Source organism: Phocoena sinus, chromosome 10, assembly GCF_008692025.1.
Source record: "Phocoena sinus isolate mPhoSin1 chromosome 10, mPhoSin1.pri, whole genome shotgun sequence".
Taxonomy (NCBI): Eukaryota; Metazoa; Chordata; class Mammalia; order Artiodactyla; family Phocoenidae; genus Phocoena; species Phocoena sinus.
In genome coordinates this window covers 86,051,498-86,076,813 of record NC_045772.1, presented here as the reverse complement: position 1 = coordinate 86,076,813, position 25,316 = coordinate 86,051,498, and the positions used below count along the sequence as shown (strand labels likewise).

At 38.4% G+C, this 25,316-nt stretch overlaps 2 protein-coding genes across 6 annotated transcripts in view; one reads left to right on the top strand and one right to left on the bottom strand.

The window, feature by feature from the left end:
* The window catches only part of RECQL (RecQ like helicase), a 37,434-nt gene extending 25,925 nt beyond the window's left edge, over window positions 1–11,509 (bottom strand). The window contains exons 1-6 of one of the 4 annotated variants that reach the window (XM_032645073.1): window positions 11,424–11,489; window positions 9,074–9,121; window positions 4,802–4,866; window positions 2,831–2,973; window positions 1,484–1,681; window positions 425–604 (exon numbers count right to left, since the gene is read on the bottom strand). In XM_032645073.1, the coding sequence (XP_032500964.1) occupies window positions 425–509 (85 nt within the window). In that variant the 5' untranslated portion in view covers window positions 510–604; window positions 1,484–1,681; window positions 2,831–2,973; ... (1 more) ...; window positions 9,074–9,121; window positions 11,424–11,489. Of the gene's footprint in view, window positions 1–424; window positions 605–1,483; window positions 1,682–2,830; window positions 2,974–4,801; window positions 4,867–9,073; window positions 9,122–11,423 lie in introns of all 4 variants that reach the window. The other 3 variants (XM_032645072.1, XM_032645070.1, XM_032645071.1) reach the window with 3 other exon arrangements.
* A 149-nt stretch (window positions 11,510–11,658) lies between these two features.
* GOLT1B (golgi transport 1B) lies at window positions 11,659–24,236 on the top strand. 2 transcript variants are annotated; one of them, XM_032646370.1, is made up of 5 exons: window positions 11,659–11,806; window positions 16,925–17,016; window positions 18,411–18,589; window positions 19,425–19,506; window positions 21,701–24,236. In XM_032646370.1, exons 1-5 carry the CDS (start codon window positions 11,782–11,784, stop codon window positions 21,737–21,739), a joined length of 417 nt encoding a protein of 138 aa, XP_032502261.1. In that variant the 5' UTR covers window positions 11,659–11,781; the 3' UTR covers window positions 21,740–24,236. The 2 variants fall into 2 exon arrangements, with proteins under 2 accessions (XP_032502261.1, XP_032502260.1); XM_032646369.1 differs by having other exon boundaries at window positions 19,404–19,506.
* Window positions 24,237–25,316: the final 1,080 nt, after the last annotated feature.

Below are 25,316 nucleotides of genomic sequence, written 5' to 3'. Positions count from 1 at the left end.
GATAAAAGAATGAATTACTCTCAGTCTTTTTTTTTTTTTTTTTTGCGGTACGCGGGCCTCTCACTGCTGTGGCCTCTTCCCGTTGTGGAGCACAGGCTCCGGACGCGCAGGCTCAGCGGCCATGGCTCATGGGCCCAGCCGCTCCGCGGCATGTAGGGATCTTCCTGGACCGGGGCACGAACCCGTGTCCCCTGCATCGGCAGGCGGACTCTCAACCACTGCGCCACCAGGGAAGCCCTATTCTCAGTCTTTAACATTCCCTCTCTAGGTGAATCCTTTAAATGTCTATTAGTGGAGAGATAAATCAAACAAAAATGCACTTGACTTTGGCAAATATAGGGCTAGACATTTTTTTTAAAGACTTAAAGATATATTCAGAGAAACGATGTTTCTTCATGTTAAATTAATGTTGATTAATACCCACCATCTGAACATAACGCTGGTAACTGGTAGCATAAGCTCTTTCCCCCACCTGTAGGCATAACGAGAAATACCTCCTTTCCAGACATTGTTACATTAATCGTTTCCAGCTGAAGTGACCTGAACTTCTGCAGTTTAAAGACATTTTGCAGAACATCTTTAACTTTACCAGACCATGGAAAATCTAGAAAAACAAACCAGACAGATTAGAACTATTCAGGATTATGAATGAGACACAAATGTGAATGGCCGTTTTTATAATAGAGAAGAATCAGATCAATATATAAGACTTTTAATACTATGGACAATCTAACTTTTATAATAATAATTTTGAGATGTTTAATTCACGATGCTAAGCAAAATCATATTTAATGATATATCATAAGAAAAAGTACATCAGGAAAAAATGACATTTGCCGGTGATAAATAACTTACAGAGGAGAAAGATGCTTGGTCAGGTATTTGAAAAACAGTCTGCATGTCCATCAGGAAATTCATAGCATCATAGAAAACTCAACTATCATGAACAAAGTTAACGATTACCTGAAATTTTTGGTGTAAATATCTTGTTTAAAAATGAACACTGGAAAAAAAGGCCCACAAAAGCAATTCAATTCTTTCAAGAGTTATACTATTCCACAATTAATGATAAACAAGATGCTTGGCAAGGTCCTGAATCAAGAAAGGTTTGTTCAATAAGGCAGGACAATGCACTGCCCTTTAACGAGTTTGAATTTTTTTCTCAATTGTTTAATTTTTTCTAGTTAAAACCTAGAAAACTGAGTTAAGTAAATATCTTACTTTTCCAAGCACTGATTAATGTTGCTGAAACCATATTTGGACAAAATAATACATTCTGAATAATAAAGGCTTCATTTAAAAAGAACATGGGTAAAGAATGGTCTGCTTCCAAGTTCCCCTGCCACTTAAGGAATGGCTAGTTTCAACTCTTAAGCTACTAGAAAGCACTGATCCAGGCACAATGATTTAATTCCAGTTCATAGAACTGAGAAGAAACAAAACTGGCAAAGATAAAAAGAAAAACAACGAAAAAAGAGCAAACCTTCTTTATTCCAAGAGGCCGGTGACGAATCACATTCGCTGCTCTCGCCAGCATCAGAATTCTCTAAACACTGCTTTAGTCTCTTTGTTAGGACATTTTTTTTCTGAATAAGCTCCTGTTGCCTTTCCAGAAGTTCTTGAATTTGAATGTCTACTGCATGTAGCTCACTGGTTATAGAATCCAGTTCCTCACTTAGAGCTACGAGGGAGGAAAAAAGATATAATGACCAGACAGAGTTAATCACAACTTTAGGTTTCCTTATTATTGATTTTTGGGTATTCCTCACCATCAAAATTATATACTTATCGTAGTATAGCAGAGTGGTTAAGAGCATGTGTTTCGGAGCCACACAGACCCGAGTTAAATCTTAGGTCTTCCTCTTACTGGCTGAGTGACCTCAGGCTAAGTACCTTATACTTAACTGAGCCTCAATTTCCCTATCTGTAAAATGGGGATAATATTAATGCCTAGCTTTCATAGAACTGCTATAACAAATTAAATGAGATAGCATATTGAAAGTTCTTAACACAGTACCTGGCACACAGTTAAGCATTTAATCAATAATAATATTTTTATTATGTTGTAGGGCAGTGGTCCAACCATCTCCTAAATCATTTCAGTAAAGTGACCAGACTTTGAAGCAAGAGGAAATTATTTAAAAGTCATACCCTAACTACTTAGCTATCATTTTACAAAAACATTCATATTTGGGTTCATACTGTGACATTGTAAGGAGTCGGTGATTATAAATACAATGATGTAACAGTAAAGAGAGAAATCAAGCGTGCTACTGGAATTGGCATTACAAGGCCAGCATGCTAACTTTTAAAGAAGCCTTAACATATGACTCTAATCAGTCCAAATATTAAAGTCAAAGTGAGATTTCTTTTGACATCACATCAGTGGAAGCTAGAAAAATTTTATAGATTGGTGTTTTCTAAAACATCTGCCCGCATTAATCAGTGTCCAGTTTTTGTTTTGTTTTTTTTGTTTGTTTTTTTCTTGGCCATGCTGCATGGCTCGTGGGATCTTAGTTCCCTGACTAGGGATTGAACCCTGGCCCTCGGCAGTGAAAGCACAGAGTCCTAACCACCGGACCACCAGGGAATTCCCAATCAGTGTCCAGTCTTAATGGCTTTTCATGAGATGAAATCTTACAGTTATGATTTAAAATAGGATGCTCCGGTGGCTTTGTATTGTACCAACTGCCTGCATGATTCGTGGTTAGGGCTGGCCACCAGGGAAGTCTGTAGAAATGAATCAGCAGCCAGGTTTACGGTCAGGAGGCTGGCATAAGGTCAGGTGTTGCTGCAGCTCACTCCTGTTGTCGCTGATCCACTGGCTCACCTTGCTGACAGGGGGCAGAAGCAGGGGCAGGTTTACCCACAGCTTCTTCAGCTTCTTTGAATCTTTGGCTGGGTTCACATGCAACTTTCTGCGGCAAGTGCACCAGCTCTTCCACAGGGCACCAGCGTCCTGGAGGTCAGAGCCTTGGGGACAGTGATACACCACATGAGTCCCAATGACACACAGGTTCCACTTGGTCCTAGTGCATTTCAGCTCTTCCTTATCCTCCCACATGCCACATCCATCCTCCTGACCCTGCTGCTGGCTCTTGTGACTTCCAGACCAGCAACGGACTTCTTCACCAGGTCCCATGATCATGTAGAGACTAATCCCTGGCATAAATCCCTTATATCACTCATAATGATTCAGCTTCTCTGATGGAACCCTGACCAATGCCAAATGTTGTCCCAGAGGAACAGAACCTTAATGGGTTCTCTGAATCGCTTCTGGGCCGCCTGGAATTGAGTCTCTGATCTGATTAGATTTAAGGGCATTAATGACCCCTCTCTGCAGTGGTAGAAGCGATAATGGTATTCCACAGCATGCAGAAGACAAAGTTAAGTTATCATCTATAGATACCAGTAATTAAGTACCTAGAGAAGGCAATGCTCTGGGTGACCAAGTGTTTGCTGTCACAGAACATTTTTGTAAGAATAATGGGGTTGGTTGGTTGCTTCCGAGTATGCTGGAGCACTTGATGAGAGAAATGCAGGGTGTCCATAAAGGGACCTCAAAGTTTCTATGACTGTCCTAAACAAAACCCTTATCTCCAGAGATTACTGAATACTAACAAGTTTAAATTCTGCAGGTGGCTGAATTATGATACAAACTGAATTCCCAACCTCGCAGGGACTCTTCTGTTAAAGTCAGGACATTGATTTGGAAGGAGTGAGACCCTGAAATCAGGATGGCAACATATGGGCAGATTTCAACGAAGCAGGGGACCTTGAGCCACTAATTCTGCCAAGTCATTTTTGCCCCCCGTCCCCTTTCTGAAACAGCCTCCTCCTGCCTGTTACAGTCTTTCCTGAGGTAGATGCCCTGCAAGAGCACGCTAATCACTCGAAGGATCTGCCCCCACCACCTTCCAGTGCTACAAGACCCACGAGGCCCCAGAAGATGCGGTATAAAAATGTGAACTGTGAGAAAACATGACACACACCAGAAGAGTTGCATTTGCCAATATCCATCACCAGAAACTAGAGAGTATACGTGGGAACAGGTCCTAAGGCTACTAAATCAAGGTGGACAGCATACAATATTGAATGAAGCCAAATTTACTGGTGTGGACTCAATAAGAAATTCTGGAGTTAGGGACTTCCCTGTTGGTGCAGTGGTTAAGAATCCGCCTGCCAATGCAGGGGACACAGGTTCGAGACCTGGTCTGGGAAGATCCCACAGGCCACAGAGCAACTAAGCCCGTGCTACACAACTACTGAGCCTGCGCTCTAGAGCCCGCGAGCCACAACTACTGAGCCCGTGAGCCACAACTACTGAGCCCGTGTGCCACAATTACTGAAGCCTGCACGCCTAGAGCTAGAAGCCACAGCAATGAGAAGCCCGTGCACCACAATGAAGAGTAGACCCCGCTCGCCGCAACTAGAGAAAGCCCAGGCAGCAACGAAGACCCAACACAGCCAAAAATAAATAAATAAATTTATTTTAAAAAAAGACAGGACATAGTCCAACAACAAAATTTTAAAAAAAGAAAGAAATTAATTCTAGATTTAGTGTGCTAAATATAGTGGCCAGGAGTGGCTCTAATAATTTACTTAGCTAGTCCCAAAGATGAATATCAGAAAGTTGGGAGGGCTGGAGTGGCTGTTCTCTGTAAGCCAGGAATGACCATGGGAAGTACTGCCTTTGAACTAGACTACCTGAATCAACGAGAATGATGGATTCTAAGACATGGGGGCTAAATGCTGGGAATTCAGTTCACGACCAGAGGAAACGTAGATGTGGCTGCCATACCTGGCAATAGAGTAGAACAGTCTGACCCACAGAGATCTTCGGCAGTAGCTAGCTGATCATGATGTCTGAAATGGAAATAGACGACTTGATCTGTACAGGCAGAATACAAAGGCCTGATTCTGGTAAACACATGCCTGATTTGAATCACCGCAATGGAGACATAGTCCTTCAACCAGTTCCCAGAAATGGCCAGTTTATAGACCTAGAGTCCCTTGTATAAAGTGGAAGTTGGGGACCTTTGAAAAAGGACTCTCCTACACAGCTAAAAATTTATGTGGTAAATCTTTCCACTATCCTTCTCCAGAGAAACTTATCAAGGTTAATAGTGTACTGGGAAAAGGAAAATAACTTCTCAGAAATTACCAGACATCAACTCTAACTTGATAATTCCTGGAGAACTAAAATGCCACGGTGATCCACCAGTCAGAGTAGGGACTGGACAAGCAAAGCCGATGATCAATGCAGTTTTGCTTGGGTGCATGATACAGTGGGTTAGGAGGTCCTCCAACCTCCTCTGTGGTTATTTCCCCAGTTCCAGCAGGCATAATTAGAACAGGTATATTCAGCAACTGGCTGAGTTGGCCAGTTTGCGTTCCTCATGACAGGAAATCAACAGGCAAAGAAGGGGGTTACTGGACTGGCTGGGGTGAGTGATCCTGACCATTCAAGGGAACTGGATTGCTAGGACACTGCAGAGGTAAGGACAAGTGTGTCTGGAATGGAGGGGATCCTCTAGGCTGTCTTTTGGTATTCCCATGTTCTCTGATTAGAGTTAATGGAAAACTACAAAAACTTACTACAATCAAACTGCTAAGGCATATCCCACCAGGCAAGGCCCCATGACCAGGTGAGGTGCTTGCTGAGAACAAAAGGATATGGAATGAGAAGTTGAAAAGGCAGTTATAAAATAATAGCTATGACCACATGATCAGGTGAGACCCAAGAACTGCAATAGCTATAAGCACTTCTCCCTTATTTTGATATTCCTATATAAGCCAAATTTGGGTTTTTCTTGTTGCTGGTTGGTTGGTTGGTCGGTTGATGGATGATGGGTGGATGGGTTGATTGATGTTCCTGCTCGCGTTCCCCTAAATTCTAAAATAAAAAGTGTTAATAGTCGCTAACCTCGTATCTCAGGATTTAAGTTAGAAGATTATCAAGAAGGATGTGATTCAGCAAAAAGAGGAATGAGCATCACGCAAAGATGAAGAAAAAGAATTCCTGTCCTCTTCGGAGGAGAGGATCAGCGTATATTTGGTTGGACCAGGGACAGCTGTATCATGTGGGGGAGCCAGAGACTTAGAAGGTGGAAGTGAAGCCGTCGCCATATTTAAGAAGGTCAGTGCAAGGTCAGGCTGGTGACCTCACTGGCATGGGGCAGCAGCTGGGTCCATGATTCCAGCTGCTGCTAGATATCCTTAGGGAGACAGCAGGGCCTGCAGCTCCTCTAGATCCTGTTGGTTCTCCTCCCTTGGCTTCTCTGAACACTCAGCCAGGTCATATGCAACTCCACGGGGAAGGACGTGAGCATTCTGACAGGTCCTGCATCACCTACACTGGAGGCTTTGAGGCAATAAGAGACTGATCTAGGTTCCAGTAAGATTCATCTTTGTGGGGAGCAGTTTGTTTGGGCATTCCCCACTGCATATGCATTTTCTCTTCCTAACTGCTGGCTCCTCCAGCTTTGGGCCCAGCTCCAGACACGCAGGCAACAGACCGAAAGAAAGAGCTTAACCACTTCCCATATTCACACCAAGTAGAATCCCTACAGTTAGTCCCTTATATCTCTCATAGTGGCTCTGCTTCCTGATCAAATCCTACATAACAGAGATGTTAATGTCAAACTATGCTACAAAGTCAGTATCATCGTACCTTAGATAAAGTCCTGATTGACTAAGAATATGAGAAAATAGAGCTAGTTGTAATAAATCAGGGTCTTTTAATGCTTTTGTTCAAAATTATGTCACCTCTATTGCCAGCACGGACAACACATGACTTGTATTATTGGAGATGAGATTGAAAAGTGAAAGATTTCAATAAACCGTAACAAAGAGGGCTTATTACTATATCTCAAGAGCACATAGTATTGAGCAGGGATCACACTCCAGAGTTCCTAAGCTTACAGCTGACGCAAGGGAGGTATCTGTCTTCAGAAACAGCACATTTTCTAGCAACATCCCATACTGAAATGAACAACGAAAGGAAAGTGATTTGCCACAAGGGAAGCCATCAAATCCAAATCAATAAACTGCCTGAAGTCAACTTCAGAGGCATTTCAAACACAGTTCCACAAGTGGGTAGAACAATAGAAGAGGTGGGTTATTTGAAAGGGGCACAATATTGTAAAGCCAATGATTCAAAATAAGCATCTCCTCTTAAATAAAATTTATCTATGTCATTACTCAGTTACTTTAAAATCATAGCCTACTGAGAAAGCTTAAAGTCTTGTTAAGTAGAATAACTCATTTATGCATTCCAAAAATAACTATACCCAACTGAGGCAAGGTTCCATAACATCTCTGAAACCCTCACCTCTGTCTCTTAGCAAAGAACATTTGGATTAGCATTTAATATAACTTAAATTGTTACCATTTATTATTAACCCTTAAGCTGTGAGAATGAGTCATGAGACAAAGCCAAAATCTATGTCACTACTTTTTTCATATTTATATTTAAATAAATTGTAGTTTTTAGGGGTGGATGGGAGGATGCCATACTTAGGAAAACCATTTCTTTAAAGTTTGAAAAGAACCTAATCTTGTTACCCCACTGTTAGTGCTAGTATGTAGCAAAGGCCATATTCACTATATCCTACAAAGGACAGGAAAATACCATAGAATAAGTTCCTCACTCCTGCCATCCACTTCTTTACTGAATAGTCAGCAAGACCTCACTAATAAGCACAACAGAATCTAGCCAAGTTTATAAAAACAAGCAATGGATGGAAATATACCAAAATACCAAGAGTAGCTGCCTGGAAAAGGTCAAATGGAAGTTTTTCTTTTATACTTTAAAAACGTTTCAAGTAGCTCCACTTACAGGAACTTATCTTAAGGAAATAATCAGAGATGCACACAAAGCTTTTGATTCAAAGATGTTCAATGCAACCTTTTTTACATTTTAAAAATGGAGACAGACTGAAAGTTCAACACCAACACCAAAAGTGTTAATTGTTTAATGTCACTTCAAAACAATAAAATACAGAACAGTATTAAAAATAGAATATTTACAACATAGAATTTACTTAACAATGTCTATACTCTATATCTACATTATGTTTTTAAAAATCACATTACCAAACATTATGTACAAAACGTTAAAAATTTTGTTGAAAAACAATACATCTAAATGTTACAGTATTAACCTGACTAGTGAGATTATAAATGATTTATATTGTCTACTTGATAAGTTCCCAAATGCTATCAAGAAACATATCATTCCTTGGAACTCTTATGTATTGCTTTTTGGGAACATAAAATGGTATAGTCACGATGGAAAACAGTACAGTAATTCCTAAAATAATTAAACATAGAAACACCATGTTAACCAGCAATTCCACTTGTAGGTATATACCCCCCAAAACTGGAAGCAGGGGCTCAAATGGATACTTGTACACAACGTTTGTAGCAGCATTATTCACAAAAGCCAAAAAGTGAAATAACCCAATGTCCACTGACAGACAAATGGATAAAGAGAAGGTGGTATATACATACAATGGACTATGATTCAGCCTTAAAAAGATACATGTTACAAAACAGATGAACCTCAAAGACATGCTTAAGTGAAATAAGCCAGACACAAAAGGACAAATATTGTATGATTCCACTTAAATGAGGTACCTAGAATGGTCAAATTCACAGAGACAGAAAGCAGAATAGTGTTACCAGGGGCTGCAGGGAAGGGAGGACTGGGTTTAACGGGTACCGAGTTTCAGTTTGGAGTGATGAAAAAGTTCTGGAGGTGGATAATGGTGATGACTGCACAACAGCGCAAATGCATGTAATGCCACTGAGCTGTATGCTTGCAAGCAGTCAAAATGGTAAATTTCATTAAGTACATTTTCCCACAATGAAAAAAAATCTGAAAAAACATCACTTCTATAATCAAAATTTTTAAAACAATTATTTTTAAAATTTATTTTTTATTAACTTCTATTAAGACTTTTTTAGAGCAGTTTAAGGTTCACAGCAAAATTGAGGGGAAGGTACAGAGAAAAACATGCAATTAGAAAGAGAAGAGAATGAACTACAAAATGTAATCATCTCCACTAACCTGAAATGGATGCCATTCTAAAGTTGAACTGGAGAGCCAAATTTCTTTCTAAAAGTGAAAGAAAAATCAGAGCAACAACTTTTTAAAAACAGTACTCTTGCTAATGCTCAATGATAATGTCATTACTAAGCACAAAAAATGTTAGAAAGTAAACTATATACTGCAGTGGCCTTTCAATAAGGACGACATGCTTCTTCCCACTCTACATTTTTATGGAAAATTCTCTAGATTCCAGAGAAGTGTCCAAAGTCACATAAACATATAATAACAAGTATGACGTCAAGAACACTGAACAACTATCCACCAGACACAAAGCGATGTCACAAAAAAAGAGCAAAGCTTTGAGGTTAAACAGCTTTACCACTAAATTACTGTGTGATCTTAGCAAACCTAAACAACTTGTTCGTCTCAGCCCCTTTCCCTGTCTCTAAAATTGGGATGGTGGAAGCTATTTTACAAATAACAAGTTGCATAGATTCAAATATCCCAGATGAAGCAAAATCCATCAACATAATATTCAAATTAATAATTTAACATTTTACTGAATATTTGCTTTAAAGGGTTACAATTTAGACTCAATCTTAAAAGAGGAATTGGTATTCTACAGAGGGGTGAGATTTCAGAGGGAGAGAACATGAAAAGGTCAGAAGTGGGGAAAAAGCCTGGTTTGTATTAAGGAACTCAAAATTTTTCTGAATGACTAAAACTTAAGAGTACACAAGAGCAAGTGGAAGGAGGTCAGGTTGGAGGGTAGGAACTTTATTTAGATTGTCCATAATCTCCAGGAACACCTCCCCCAACTCTGATATGGAAAACCAGTATTTTCCAAAACTAACTTAGAATGTTCTCCAAAGCTTCAGCATCACCCTACCCTTACTCAAACTGCTGACCTTATGCCCTTCCTCATGTAGAATTCTGTAGTCACCACTAGACTGGAAAAATAAGTAGGGTCTTCCTTACCTTGCTAAGAAGTTTGGAAGGGCCACACCACTAAAAGATACTGAAGGAGGGGAGTAAACCAAGGACTTCTAATTCTTTATCGATATGAATATGTCTTCACCATTTTGTGGAAATATAATTCTCCTTCTCTAGACTGTAAGGTTCTCCAGGGGGGTAGGGATTGAGTCCCTTCACATCTGTATCCACATAGCCTAGCACAGTGCCTTGCATATAGGGCAGGCTCAGGTTTGCTGAGATTGAAAGCAGAGGGTTTTTCTATACTTATGAAACGATGTAATCTACAACCATTTTGCCCCACTATTTTAAACGACTCCTTTGATTATACTGTTAAAAAACTGCTCATAAACTCCTTCCCCAAAGGATATGATTTAATAGCAAAAGCTATCTGAACATAAAATACGTTCAAAAATTAATGAGCTATCTATAGCATGTGTGTCAGAAGTACACCTAGGCACTGTTAAAATCCAAAACAAACGGAGACCAGTCTTGAAAATTTCCTGGGCAGACAAAACCAGCACAGACATACAAACAAAGCTTAATTTAGCTTATTTTGAAAGACTAACTTGACCTGGGGCATTTTTTTGTTTCTGCCTCTGGAAATCAGAAGCAAAACTCCAACTTGTTTCCCAAGGTTGCTATGAGGTAACCACTAATCAATTCCCTATTCTTTAAGAAAATGTTAATATTATAACCAATCAGTGTGAAGAATAAACAGTCCTTACTAAACAAGCTGCTTTATAACAATATAGCCCTGAGCCTAATTCCATGTTTCGATTTGCGTGCTCCCGGTTGGCAAACTGTCTTTTTGGTGTGTACACATGAACTTCTACTAATTACTACTTCCATGATTCAGTGGTTTTACTTGCTATATCTGAACTTTTGCAAGCATCCTCAGGAAATATTTTACAGGGTCTCAGGCAGTCATGCATGCTTGACACCAAGTACCAGAGGCTAAATTACACACACACATCCTCCAACTCCTCGACCCCTGCGTTTAGACGCAACAGCAATTTAATAATACCCTCCCTTACGCTTAGGCGTTCCCAGTGGCGTTTCCCAATAAATAGTGGTTGCAAATAAACAGGCTGTGGTACCCAAGCCTCCTGCACGGAAAAGGCTGGTGATAAAAAAAGACCGGTCGGCAGTGGAAAGTGCCCCTAAAGGACCGAGTTCCATTAGAGGTGAGCAATTAAAGAGAGTTCCATTAGAACGGCGAGGGCCCCTGTTTCTCCCCCGCCAATGTATTCGTGGAAGGAAATGACCCGGCCTCCCCATCAGCCAGGAAAAGTAACGGGAGTTACCCCAGAACGTCTCCCCAGGGGGTTAAGGGACATCCTCCCCTCCTCGGTCTCTGACCCCAAAACGCCCCTGCCTCAGGTCCGCTACTCACCGCTTTCAGACGCGCTCCAACGAAAACTTCCCGCCACCAGGCTTTCCTTTCTTTCCAGCCAGAAGCATCCACCCTTCCGGGTCGGTCCTTTCAACCAATTGCAAGTAATACCCTTCTCTTATTGGTCAAGGGGTGGGGCCACTAGTTGCGTCACTGAACAAAGCCACAGGTGATTGGTTGATGTTGGGAGCAGGCTTAGCCAATGGGGAACGGCTTTGAATTGGGGTGTGGGAGGCTGCGTGTTTCCGGAAGACGTGGCGGCTTTCGCCTGGGCTGTTTCCCGGCTGCGTTCCCTCGACTTTGCCTCACACCCTGGCCGCTCAGAGGTGCTATCGACGCCGCCTTTACCCTTGCAGCCATGATCTCCTTAACGGACACACAGAGTAAGTACCTGCTCCGAGGCCCCGCCTCGAGCCCCGGACACCCCTTCCTTGGGCTGGGTCTCGCCCGCCCGCCCCTCCGCCCTCCCGGGTCAATGAATGAAGCTCCGGAATGGGGGCGGCGGCCTGCGAGACAGAGCTAGGGCTGTGGGCGTCTGGAGGGCTGCCTGGAGGAACCGAGGGCTAGACTCGCGGTGGTGGACCTGGCCTGGGGGGAGAGTCGGTGGGGTCTGGGGAGACGCCCTAGCTGGGGAGGGGAAGCTTTCGCCGAGCGTCTGTCTCGCACCGGGGTAGCGCAGCTCTCCCTCCCAGGGAGATGGGCGCTTTGTTCCCGCGGGTGGCCACGAGAGAAAGTTTGATGCGCTGTGCCCGCAGCCCACTCTTGGGGACATTTCTGCACGTGACATGCTTGGGGTCCTCTACAAGTTACTGCTGGTTGTTTGGGAGGCTGAGTTTTAAATGTCATCTATGATAGGCTGTTTTTGAAAATGTGCTTACGCTTAAATATTTTGAGTATTTGCCTTTTGCCACTACTGGAAGCACCCTTTTAAAAGTCCCTTGAAACAACTTCACTTTTCTACCGGCGACTGTCTCCCCAATAGTAAACTCTGTGTTCAGTTAAACGATTTCTTTCGTTAATATTGTATATTGTGCTTTGGTGGCATGTTTTATTATTTTAGCATCTTTCTGCCTGCCACAGTTCTCCAGGCCTATCTTATCTCTAAGATTAACATTGCTGTCTGTTTTCTTTTTCTATCAATATAAAATTTCCACTTTTCTATCCCTTTTTGTCAATCTTAATAATTTTGTATTTACATTTCTTCCAGTGCTTCCTATCTTTTGATGGTCGTGATAGACTTTTTATCTCACTTTGTTTTATCTGCCACGCCTTTTTTTTTCTTATTTTAAATAACTTACTTGAATTTTAAAGATTTTAAGAACTAAACAGTCTGTTGAAATAAAAATAGAACTTCCTTTAAAAATGCCCTGTTTTAAAGTGGAGTCGTAAGGTTTGGATTCAAGTCATGGCTAACTTGAACTTCACCGAGCTGCTAATAACTCCTGCACACACTGCCACCCCAGTCAGGCTCCCTCCCTTCCTCAAATTGGACTGGGTCTGTACCTTGGATGCCCATTTTGGTCTGCGTGTTCTGATCAGAGAAAATATAAGTATAGTCCTTTTTTGTTTGGGGTTTTTGTTTGTTTGTTTTTGGTGGGATGTTTTGGTTTACTGTTATAATAAGAGTAGCCATTGTATATAATTGTATAAAAGCATCTTATTTCAGTTTACCGTGGGCTTTTATATAAATCGTTATCCTTAATTCTTATAAGAGCCCTGTAGAGCAAAGAGGAGTATGTCTCTTATAAATTAAAGGAGGCTCAAAAGAAATTCAGTGTATAATCATGAGGAAAGTGACAGAAACAAGACTTGATCCCAAGTCTGCTGGCTCAAAAACCTTTGTTCTTTTCACGGTACCCTACTAGCATCTAAGAAGACTTGCTATAAAGCTTATTTGAAATCTATCTTAGAATCATGAAATTGTTCCATAGCAAAAAGAGTTTCAACAGTAGATATTTATCCTTTAGAATTGTGCATTGATTGTTTTTTGAGAGACTATGTAGAATATTCAGAGCCTATTTTCTTTATGATGCAGTGCTCTGTTGCTCTCAGTTGAAACCCAGAATTTAGCAGAATTGTATACATAAATTGCTAGGATTTATTTCTAATACTACTAATTACTCAGAGGAAGTACTTAATCTCTACATAGTTTTCCTATCTAACTTTCCTATCTTAGTCTGTGATTATTACACAGGTAAATATATGAACTGCTTATCCTGTGTGTAGAGATTCTTTTCTACTGAAGTCCTATAGGGACAAGTGCCTGATTTACATCCTTCCAAAAACCAAAACAAGGGAGTTGGGTTAGAATGTGGGCAGAAGAAGAAGCATTCTCCTCACTTCATTAAATTGATGAGGAGGATGAAATTATACTCTTTGCCGCGCATTTGTCAAGTGTTTTAGATAAGACAGTGGATCAGAACACAAAATGATTAGTGAACCAAAAGCTCTTTGGATTTCAAATGGTGTTTGTGTATGTGTTTAACTGTAGGAATCAGCCATCATTCAAGTGACTTGCCAAAATTATTCTGGGATCCTGATTCTGGAAGAGAAGTACCAGACCAAGTACTGATCATAGTAAATAGCAATTCATAATTGTTTTAAGGAATTCTATGTTAGCACCCCGTACCTCACCCCACCCCCAAAAAACCCCACAAGATTTATTGAGGGGGCTGGAGAGGGGCAGTTCCTATGCTGCCTCTAAATCTTTACTTCATTATGTCACATTGCCTGAAATTCTACCATGGTGTTCAATTGAGTTCTTTATTGTGATATTTTTACTTTTTGAAAAGAATGGGCATAGTAAGAAAGACAATGCTGCCTTAAAATGTCTTAAATAAGATATCAAAATGCTAACAGTGATTGTCATTGGTTTAAGAACAGCTCTCCTTATCAAATTTCTACAATAAGCTTTTGATTTTAGATACATTTGTTTTATTAGACTGCTTTTATCAGATTATGCTTTAAAAACACGCATGTGTGCACGTGTGTGTGTGTGCGTGCGCGCACGAGCGGGAAGGAAGGTTTGATAGTGCACAGAGGAAGATGTTTATTTTACTGTGTATGATTCTGGTGGTGAGAGAGCAGCTCCAAGTAGGGCTTTAATAACCAGAGGGCTTGTGAATACATAGGCATGGGCAAGAATGGAATTCTGGAGGGGAGAAAATAACACAGCGAGGTCAGTTTGAGACTTTTCACCCATTCAGATCAGGGACTATTGGGCAATGACATGCTAGTGTCCGTTTTGGCAGAAATGTTACAGGCAACCCTCTCTTTCTGTACGACACTGGATAAAGTAGTGGGAATGTTTTGGTTTCCCCTGTTATAGTTGTAAGATGTGGAGCCTGAAGACTGGATTTGAATTCTAGACGGACTCCACACCACACCCCCGTCCCTCCCTGCACCTGTCCCCCTCCACACGCACATTTGCTGATTCTGTGATCAAGGGTGAATTATTAATCTGAGTCTTCAGTTGCCCACATGAAACATGGGGCTGGTGCTACTTTTTAACACCCCAGTTTTGCTAAAGGAATTATGACATATTTGTATAAACATCTCATTAAATGTAAAACCATGTACAGACATTGTCCTTTTTCACTGCAGTCAATTTCATACTGACATCTCCTTAGTTATATTAGTAAAAAACTAATGATATTAAACCTAAAGATGCTTCTCCCAGAAGTCCAGCCTACTCCAGTGCCCTTGAATTTCATTTAATCAAACATATTTAACCTGGCAAAAAAAAATCTCTAGAATAATGTAATGATGCCTACCTTGCAGTAGTATGGGGAGGATTAAGTTCTGTAAGATACGTAAAGCACCTCGTAATGGGCAATTCATGGTAAATTCTCAATACATAGTAGGCATATTGCCATATAGTTTCCTTATTGATGAACAAACATCTCAAAATGTGTACATAATCATTAGGACAGTTTGTGAAAAGATAGAAATGAGTTGTATTTAAATAACTCAGCTGCCAGTGACTAAATCCTAACTACTAAATAGTTATTTAATGGAATTGTCCTTGCTGTTTTGTCCATATTTTCCTGTAGGAAATTATGTCTGACACCTGAACAGTTATTTGGTTAAATTCTCCTAAAGCATTTAAGCATGAAGGTATGAGCCTCCAATTTTCATGAGAATTTGTGTCCGTGGAATACACTTACCAGTGTATTTATGGACAGGTACCCGAATTCTTTTAGACTAACTTTCGGAGAACAAGGCAGCTGGAATGGGAGGCAAGAGTTAACTGTAAATTGAGGTGAAGGATGTCGAAAAAGGCATAAGATGTAAATTTTCAACTCATCATAACATTTTACATGGCTTAAATTTTTAAGTAGCTGTGACTTAGATTTTAGCTCTCTGGAGCCGAGGCAAAAAAGTTAAGTAACAGATCAGAAATCACTATTGTGTATTTAAAATTGTGTTTCCCAAAATATGGCAGTTTCGGTCTGATTTATTATTTTATGCAGATAGTGCTGCTAGGTAAAATAAGGATTGGTGACTGTTTCCTGAAATCAAAACTGAAATGATCAAGGAACTAATTTCGTGGATTGTGCTTTGTAACGTTAGCAGAATAGTACAAGTGTAATCTTAGAAAGTTAAGACTCTTCAGACATAAAGATAAGCCTAGGGAGTGTAAAGGCAATAAAATACTAGTTTTGTATAAAGAGTAACCATAGACGTAAAAGCTTATACTTTGTCCGTCACTCTATACTCAGTACCTAGAACAGTTGCTAGCATTTAGGAGTTGATCAACAATTCTTTGTTTTTGAATGAAAAAGTAAAAACCCAGAATATTAATATTAGGTAAAACAATGTTCTTTGAAATGTTGAAGAGGTTATTTTAGGACTCTTAGACTAAATATGTGAATGGATGCATAGTTGAGAGAGACTTGTAGAAGATAAATCCATAATAAGCCATGAAGAAGTTAAAAGTCTGAAAATTAACTTTGGAGGAGACGGCTTCTTGACTCAAAATCTCTCCTGTTGTCATTGTGAGAAGCAGTCTGTGCTGACCTCCCATAGCATTTCCAGTGGGTTAAGGAAGGAATTCGTTTTCAGAAGGGAAAGAAGGAACTGCAGATATTGTGCATACAAATACTAGTCATGGAATATGAAAGGAGAAGAGGAGACAAAAGTGAACCCACATACTTATGTCTGATGCCAGAAGGGCTCTTGGGAGGGAAAAAATAATAAAACCAAAGGTTTAGATTCCTGATTTGTCTTTCTCTATTATGAATATGTTTGTGAGAAATGCTCTCTCTCATATAAGGATTAGAAATTCCCATTCATATTTTAAATTTTGGGAGTAATTTTCTGTTGTTAATTTAATTTGTTCTGGATCTTAACGAATGTCGTTATGTCACCCGGCAATGTTGGGGTCCTATTTCCTTATATCAGTCAAAAGAAAAACTGAAAATTTTTTCTTGCTTAGTTTATGAGGATCTTAATGTAACTTTACTTTTGCTGTACCCTTAACCATATAACTTATATTGCAGAAATTGGAATGGGATTAACAGGATTTGGAGTGTTTTTCCTGTTCTTTGGAATGATTCTCTTTTTTGACAAAGCACTACTGGCTATTGGAAATGTGAGTTTTTCAATATATATTTTAACTAAATTCATAAGGAAGTTTTAACTACTAATGAATTATTGCCTGCTATGAAATCGGGGGGAAATAATTCACTGTTACTCATGTGAAGACTCCTGTTACATCCTCTGATTTCATCGGGGGTGGAACCTGTCAGCTTTCTGTTTAAATAAAAGATAAATGCTTAATGAAGTTTTCTAATTCCATAACTGCTCTGTTAAGTGTTTGCTATGTGATTTACAATAGATTAAATCAAGACTGCCTCAAATAGTTCAAAATAGATGACTTGATAGCCCCATGTCTTGGTAAATTTGTTAATGTTTTGACTTTACACATCTGAGATTTAACATTTGCTTAAATAGCATAAAATGAACAGATTTTTAAAAACCACTTAAACCTTTAAAAAATATATCTATATTAATAATTGACCTGCTAAGAAAGGTGTGTATATTGTTTATTTGGAATGTGTACTCTGTTGTCCATGTGTGAAGGCTGTGCAAGAGTTCTAGAAATAAATAATAACCCTTCTAAGAGGGCAATAAAGTCACTGAATAACGATAAAATATTTTTGAAGTGTATGTTAACATTGGGCTTTTAATTGGACATTGGAAAATATAAAGGGTAACAATTGTTCAAAATTAATGTTTTAATAAACAATAATATAAACAGCATTGGTATCTCAGAATGTGAAGCTTAACCGTGAGGCTTAATAAATACTTTTGTGAAATATTTTTCGCTGAAGAATGGTTATGAAGAAAGGCAAGTATTTGGGAATAAAACCTAGGAAAACGCAGGCTTTTAGTCAATCACCATCTCTTGTCCATTGTCTGAAAACATACAAACTATATTTGAGAGTGCATGGCAGTATTTGATTTCTGCTGCTCCCAGATTTCCGGAATTAATAAAACTAGGATCTTCTTGCTGGCTTTGCGTGGTTTCTTCTACTACCAACTGGGCCATGTCAGGTTTTCTCCCATCCATAGGAACTCCTATCACCCCTGATCAAGTTTTCAGAACCAGGAGTACCTTCGGTTGACATATTTACGGGCACCTTCCCTCTCTTGCCTTGCCGCTCATCTGCTTGACTAAGCCATCGCCATCTAGCTAAAGCCGGGGAAACCACTGCAGAAGCAGATGCTGCTGGGTGACACCTAATCTTTCTTTGTTTCTCTTTTCTTCATCTAATCAAGATAGAAGAGGACTGAACAGAGTGGGATACAACTACAGCTTTAACGTGGTTCTGCCTCTTGGTGTGCATTGTAGTTTTCTCTGGCCAGTTGCTCACATTAAAAGCCATGTGTCTTTTTGATCGTATTTAGCTTTGACCTTACCCCTTCAAACACATGCAGTGCATTTAACTGCTTTTTCTGTGTTACGTTTTCCTCCTCTTCTAGGTTTTATTTGTGGCTGGCTTGGCTTTTGTAATTGGTTTAGAAAGAACATTCAGATTCTTCTTCCAAAAACATAAAATGAAAGCTACAGGATTTTTCCTGGGTGGTGTATTTGTAGTCCTGATTGGTTGGCCTTTGATTGGCATGATCTTTGAAATTTATGGATTCTTTCTCTTGTTCAGGTAAGGCAACTATTTTATTTTATTGTTTCTCTTTCAGTAAACCATAATGTCATATAATTATTACGGAAACCCAGATGTGTTTATCAGATGCAGATGATTGCTTATGTCAGGGTATAAATTATTTTATAAAGTATTTTCAATGCAATAAAATTTATTTTGTTGGCATTTTACGGCACTCTGTTTATGTTTGGTATTTTCATCAACCAGACAGTGATAGATAGATAGATAGATAGATAGATAGATAGATAGATAGACAGATAGGTAGATAGATAGATCCAGCATTTTAATATGTAGACCTGATGCTGTACAGTTACTGTCACTTGATGACACTTTCTTTAATGCATGTAGATATTAGAAAATTTTGGACCAAATACATTATGGGAGGTTTTGATCAGTTAATATTTTACAAATGCCACTTACCCAGTAAATAATAGTATGCAGTGTGAGAAGATACTTTCAAGTAAATTGGTTTAATTATTTATTCAAGAAAGGTGTATCATTTGTCTTCTATCTGCCAAGCACCGTATTGCCCACAGGAAACAAACATTATTAAGTGCCAAATCTGCTTTAGAGAATCTCTCATTTCTAATATGGGAAATAGACTGTAAAGGTACCAGTAGGATGTAATAGTAATGCCATTATAGATGTTTATGCAGAATGTTATGAGCACAACTAAGGAAGGGATCAAATCCAGGGAGAGGTAAGAAATAACTGAATTTTGAAGTCTCTTAAAACATTCAAAACTTTAACAGGATCCTTTCTTTTTACATGGCTAACTGTTCATTTTGGTAATGGAGAATGTGTTCATTCTAAGAACTTTCTTCGCCTCTCCCAGGGGCTTCTTTCCTGTGGTTGTTGGATTTATTAGAAGAGTGCCAGTCCTTGGATCACTCTTGAATTTACCTGGAATTAGATCAGTAAGTAATCATATATTTAACAATATGTTTTTTAAACCATTAAAATAAATGTTCTCTGGGGAGAGGGACGGTTTGGGAGTTTGGGGTTAGCAGATGAAACTATGATATATAGAATGAGTAAACAACAATGTCCTACTGTATAGCACAGGGAATTATATTCAATATCAGGTGATAAACCATAATGGAAAAGAATATAAAAAAGTGTGTATGTGTGTGTGTATATACACACACACACACACACACGTATAACTGAATCACTTTGCTGTATAGCAGAAATTAATACAACATTGTAAATCAACTATACTTCAATAATTTTTAAAAGTTTTTTAAATAAAATAAAAATTTTAAAGATAAATGCTCTCTGATGCTCTTTGTAGAAATTTGAGGAATTGATACATGATTGATAAGTATTTTATTATGATATGAGTGGTTGCATCGCATAGATCGTGGTTACCATGAATACCAGAGAAAATAATCATTGCTAAACCTATAGAACCTGAAATTTGGTTTCACTGTATCCATTCTTAATGTTGTTCTCTCTTTTTTCATGGAACTTGGATTGATGTGCTGTGCTGCCTTTCTCTTTGAGAGTTCAGGGCACTTTTCAATTAACTTTTATATGATCTCTAATTTTAGAAGCGATAATATAAAAGGACACCATTATTTCTTACAAATGTTTTCTCTCTTAGACTGTATCACCAAATGGAGTGCTTTAAGACAATTAAATAAAGCACTGTGATACTGGAATTCAGATGATAAAATTCCGTTCCTAGCTCTGTCCACGGTTAGAACAGTCTCGTCAAATCTGTTTCTCCAGGGCGGGCAGTCAACTTCTTAAAGTTGTTTGCAGACTTTTGTAGATGCTTCTAGAGAGGTAGTTCATAGCATTTATTGAATTCTCAGAGAGCTAAAGGATGGCTTACCCACTAAAAATAGGTACCACTATAAGCCTAATCTCATTTCCATCCTCAAATCAGAACCTTGCAGCCCAGATAACCTAGACATTTTTTGAAGTTACCTTTGGAGAGACAATGTTGTGCTTTCTCTCCACCTAAATTTACCGTAAAATTCTAATGAATCCATGAGTGCTTTGAGAGCAACTTTTAGTTTCAGTGTGCCAATCGATCTGTTTGCGATAATATAAAATGCTAGAACCTAGGCTTATAGGGGTATATCCTGATTTCATTTGCATTAATCCCCAAACTCATACAGTAGTCAATGTTGTTTATACCTAGAATGTCTTTTGAATGTACTAAAACTTCTAGTTATAGAGCTGTAATCATTAATCATGTCCTTAATTTAAGGATTCTTCAGTATTTGCATAAATGGACATCCAATACTATAAATTGTGTTTCCTATTATTATTACTTCATTATAATAAATGCTTAAGTAAAAATGTGAATAATGAAATGAAAGAAAGGGTCAGATGATCGCTAGATTTTGGTAGTGTTATATAGTCACTTGGGTTATGTAACTTTTAATATCTTCACTAATTACTTTGTTTCAACATCTGTTTGCATCACCATCTGGAATGCTGAAGAAAGCCCAGTTGCTTTATATTTGGGGTGGAGTAACCAAAGTAAATAACCACTTACATTAATGTGTGTTAAAACTTATGTTCCATAATTATCGATTTATGCTTGCATCATTAAGTCTCTCTTTAATGTCATTGCCACTTTCAGTCTGAAGTACAGAATACACATTTAAAGTATTTTTAGTCAGTAGCTGTTGTTAATTATTGAACTTAATGGAGCTAAATCTGTTTGTTCAAAGACTACATAGGCCCAGAAGAGATCCACAATAATGGTCAGTTGAAATACCTTATTGGGTTCATTAATGCATGAATGGCTGACATTTCAGCTTTTTATTTTTTTACTTATTTTTGTTGAGTTAGCAGCGTTAGCTTCATCTTATCCAGTTTTTTTATAAATTGCATTGTGTTTCTTGTATTGCACCCTTAAAGTCATATGTGTAACATGTCATGCAGAAACAACTTATAGAAAAAAAATTTTTTTTATATACATTTATGTGTCAGAAGATGGTGGTGAGTAGTACTGGATTAATCGTTGTCAGTCATACCTTAAATTTCCACAAATCTTATAAAGCTGGGTTTTTTAATCAACATTTGAAGTGTTGATGTAATATTTTATAGTGCCCTAGGCTTTCATTTAATTATCTGTTTTTCTTCTTACAGTTTGTAGATAAAGTCGGAGAAAGCAACAATATGGTATAACAACAAGTGAATTGAAGACTCATTTAAAATATTGTATTATTTATAAAATCCTTTGAAGAATATTCAGCACAAAATTAAATTACATGAAATAGCTTGTAATGTTCCTTACAGAAGTTTAAAACGTATAGCCTACAGAGTAGCAACAGCAGTTAACAAAGAAGCAGTGAAAACAGACTTCTAACCAAGTCATCTAAGAAGTCAGCAAGCAAACCGAAGGAGATGAAATCTATGTTACAATGCATATTGAAACTCTTGAAGGGGATTTTTACTGTTTTTCCACAATGTGTGAAACACAGCCATCCTTAGAGAACTGTAGTGCCTGTTTCTTTTCTTTTTATTTTGAAGATGCAAGCACACCCATAGGCATTTGCTTTTTAGAACTGTAATGTCCTCTGCAGCAGCGAAAATATTTCCAGTTGCACTGTGTCTCTGAAAGTGATGCATGAGTTAGATTGGATTATGTCATCGTGATATATTAAAACCAGGAAAACCCAGTGTCAATGTATGAATCACTTTTTTTCTTTTTTCTTTTTTTTTTTTTTTGGTAAACGTATGGTTAAAATAAAACTTTTGTGGTTCTTCTGAATCTTAATATTTTAAAGCCAGATGAAAATCTGAACTAGATATTCTTCGTTGGAATATGCAAAGGTCATTCTTTACTAGCTTGTAGTTTCTAAGTTATAGCTGACTCAGCACTTTTTCTTTCAGGAACACATTCTGGAAGTCCTCATACTTCTTGGGACGCTCTCGTGAGCATCTGTATCTTTCATGACATGTAAGCATTTAACAAAAAAAGCATTCTTGGTGATGTAGGAGTCTGTTACCTAGCTCATTTCATTGAATAGTTTGTTACTTAAGATACTACATGATGCAACCCAAATGGATATTTCCATGTTGTGATCCAGTTTTTCTTTTTCTTTTCTTTTTTACAATTTAGCGGCTATTTATTATTTTGCTTTTCATAAAATTACTACTGGTAATATTTACTTTAAGATGTATGGTGTTAAAAGGTTAAACTTACAGCTGTTTTTTAAGGGCTATTTACATAAGCCAAGTTTTCCCTTCTTTTCAGCTTTTTTCATAACAAAAATCAATATGCATAATGTGTGTTTCATATGATCACTCTTCATTTGACTTCATGGAGAGAATATCTGAGTTCACATACTAAATTATTTTACTGTAATTAAACTGGCTATAGTTCTGAAAAACATGACACTACAAAAATGATGTGTTGTCTTTTCTACTGTTGCTGCTTGACAGGCAGTAGGAAACAGTAGTTGTTTCTTCATTAGTAGTTTTCCAAGGTGGCACCCTTTTGATAGATGTAGGAAGACATTTCAAGAGTCATAGTACTGTTTGTTTTACCACTAATGATTATACTATTTACTCTTTTTTTTAACAATTGCAAAGCTTTTTAATGTATAAAATCATAATTGAAATTTGTGATTTTTATTGACAAATGTGTCTACAAAATATATTACAGCCTATGTTATTTTTAGTTAAATCTCTTGATGCACAGAGAAGTTCCAACCTTGCTCATCTAAAGAAGGAAGGACTTGGTAGATAGTCTGATGGTTCAGCCTTGTGGATTACTGTCTTTTTGGTACTGGCATTTGACTTATAATCTGTGAAAACAGATGATATTGACAAAATGAGACTCCTACCTCAATAGTTCATGGAATAATAAGAAGCCTAGTGTTGTGTCTAATGTTCTTCAAAAAAGTAATATCCTCACTTGGAGAGTGTCAAATATATACATATTTTGGGGATTGACTTATACAAGTTGCCCTGTAGGACTCTGTTATACATATTTTTGACCCGTATTATTTACAGTGGCTAGATAATTCTACCTTTTTAAAGTAAGAACAGTATCTGTTAATGTATGGAACATCTGTATTATTTAGCTCCTTTGTAGACATGAATTTCTATCAAAATGTTCTTTGCACTGTAACAGAGATCTCTTTTTCAGCAATCTTATTTCAGAAAGCATTATTAGAAATGTGTAAAGGATGTGATAATCTCCCAGTCCTTAGTAAGAGTGAGAGGCTTGGAGCAGTTTTCAGTTTTAAATGAGTCCACAGTTTATCTCAAATGTGAGTTTGGGACTGCTTGGCAGCATTGTATGTTTCTTATTCAGAACCATTGATGAGGCTCTATTTTTAAACATACTTGTCTTCTGACAGAAAGGACTGTACATCATATTGTTTCTTCCTTTCCAAAATTAGCCTTCTGTCTTTGTGACAAAGAACATTCTCTGATTATTGCTATAAAGACGGAGGAGAAGGTCTAATACTACTTAGCCTTAAGTGTTTCTGGCATTGTTCAAATGTATTTTCTGTAAACAGAAACCTATTTGGAATGTTTTCCTTTTCCCCTTATAAATTGTAATTCCTGGAATACTGCTGCTTTTAAAAGTCTCACAGATTATATGATCTAACAGTTGAATATTGTAAATACACTTGTCTTACTTCTCAATAAAAGGGTACTTTTCTATTAACTGGTGGTTGTCTCAACTTGGGCTGCTATAACAAAATTCCATAGACTGGCTTACACAACAGATGTTTATTTCTCATGGTTCTGCATCCTGGGAAGTCCAAAATGAAGGTGCTGGCAGATTCAGTTCCTGGAGAGGGCCCTCTTCCTGGCTTGCAGACAGCTGCCTTCTCACTGTGTCCTCACATGGCAGAGAAAAAGAGAAGGAACAAGTTCTCATCTCTCTCCTAATAAGGACACGAATCCCTTAATGAGGAGCCCCATCTTGATAACCTCATCTAAACCTAATTACCTCCCAAAGGCCCACTCTCAAATACCATGATGTTGGGGGTTAGGGTTTCAACATGTGAATTTGGAGGGAACACATTCAATCCATAACAATGGTCAGATGTATTTTTATTAAGAAATTCTAAAACTTTAGCATTGCACAATAACCCACCTCGTGTTTTGTTTTAACATCTTCATTGGAGTATAATTGCTTTACAATGGTGTGTTAGTTTCTGCTTTATAACGAAGTGAATCAACTATACATATACATATATCCCCATATCTCCTCCCTCTTGCATCTCCCTCCCACCCTCCCTATCCCACTCCTCTAGGTGGTCACAAAGTACCGAGCTGGTCTCCCTGTGCTATGCGGCTGCTTCCCACTAGCTATCTATTTTACATTTGGTAGTGTATATATGTCCGTGCCACTCTCTCACTTCGCTCCAGCTTACCCTTCCCCCTCCCCGTGTCCTCCAGCCCATTCTCTATGTCTGCGTCTTTATTCCTGTCCTGCCCCTAGGTTCTTCAGAACCATTTTTTTTTTTTAGATTCTATATATATGTGTTAGCATATGGTATTTGTTTTTCTCTTTCTGACTTCACTCTGTTTGACAGTGTCTAAGTCCATCCATCTCACTACAGATGACTCAGTTTCGTTTCTTTGTATGGCTGAGTAATACTCCATTGTATATATGTGCCACATCTTCTTTATCCATTCATCTGTCGATGGACACAGGTTGTTTCCATGTCCTGCAATGAACATGTGGTACATGACTCTTTGGATTATGGTTTTCTCGGGGTATATGCCCAGTAGTGGG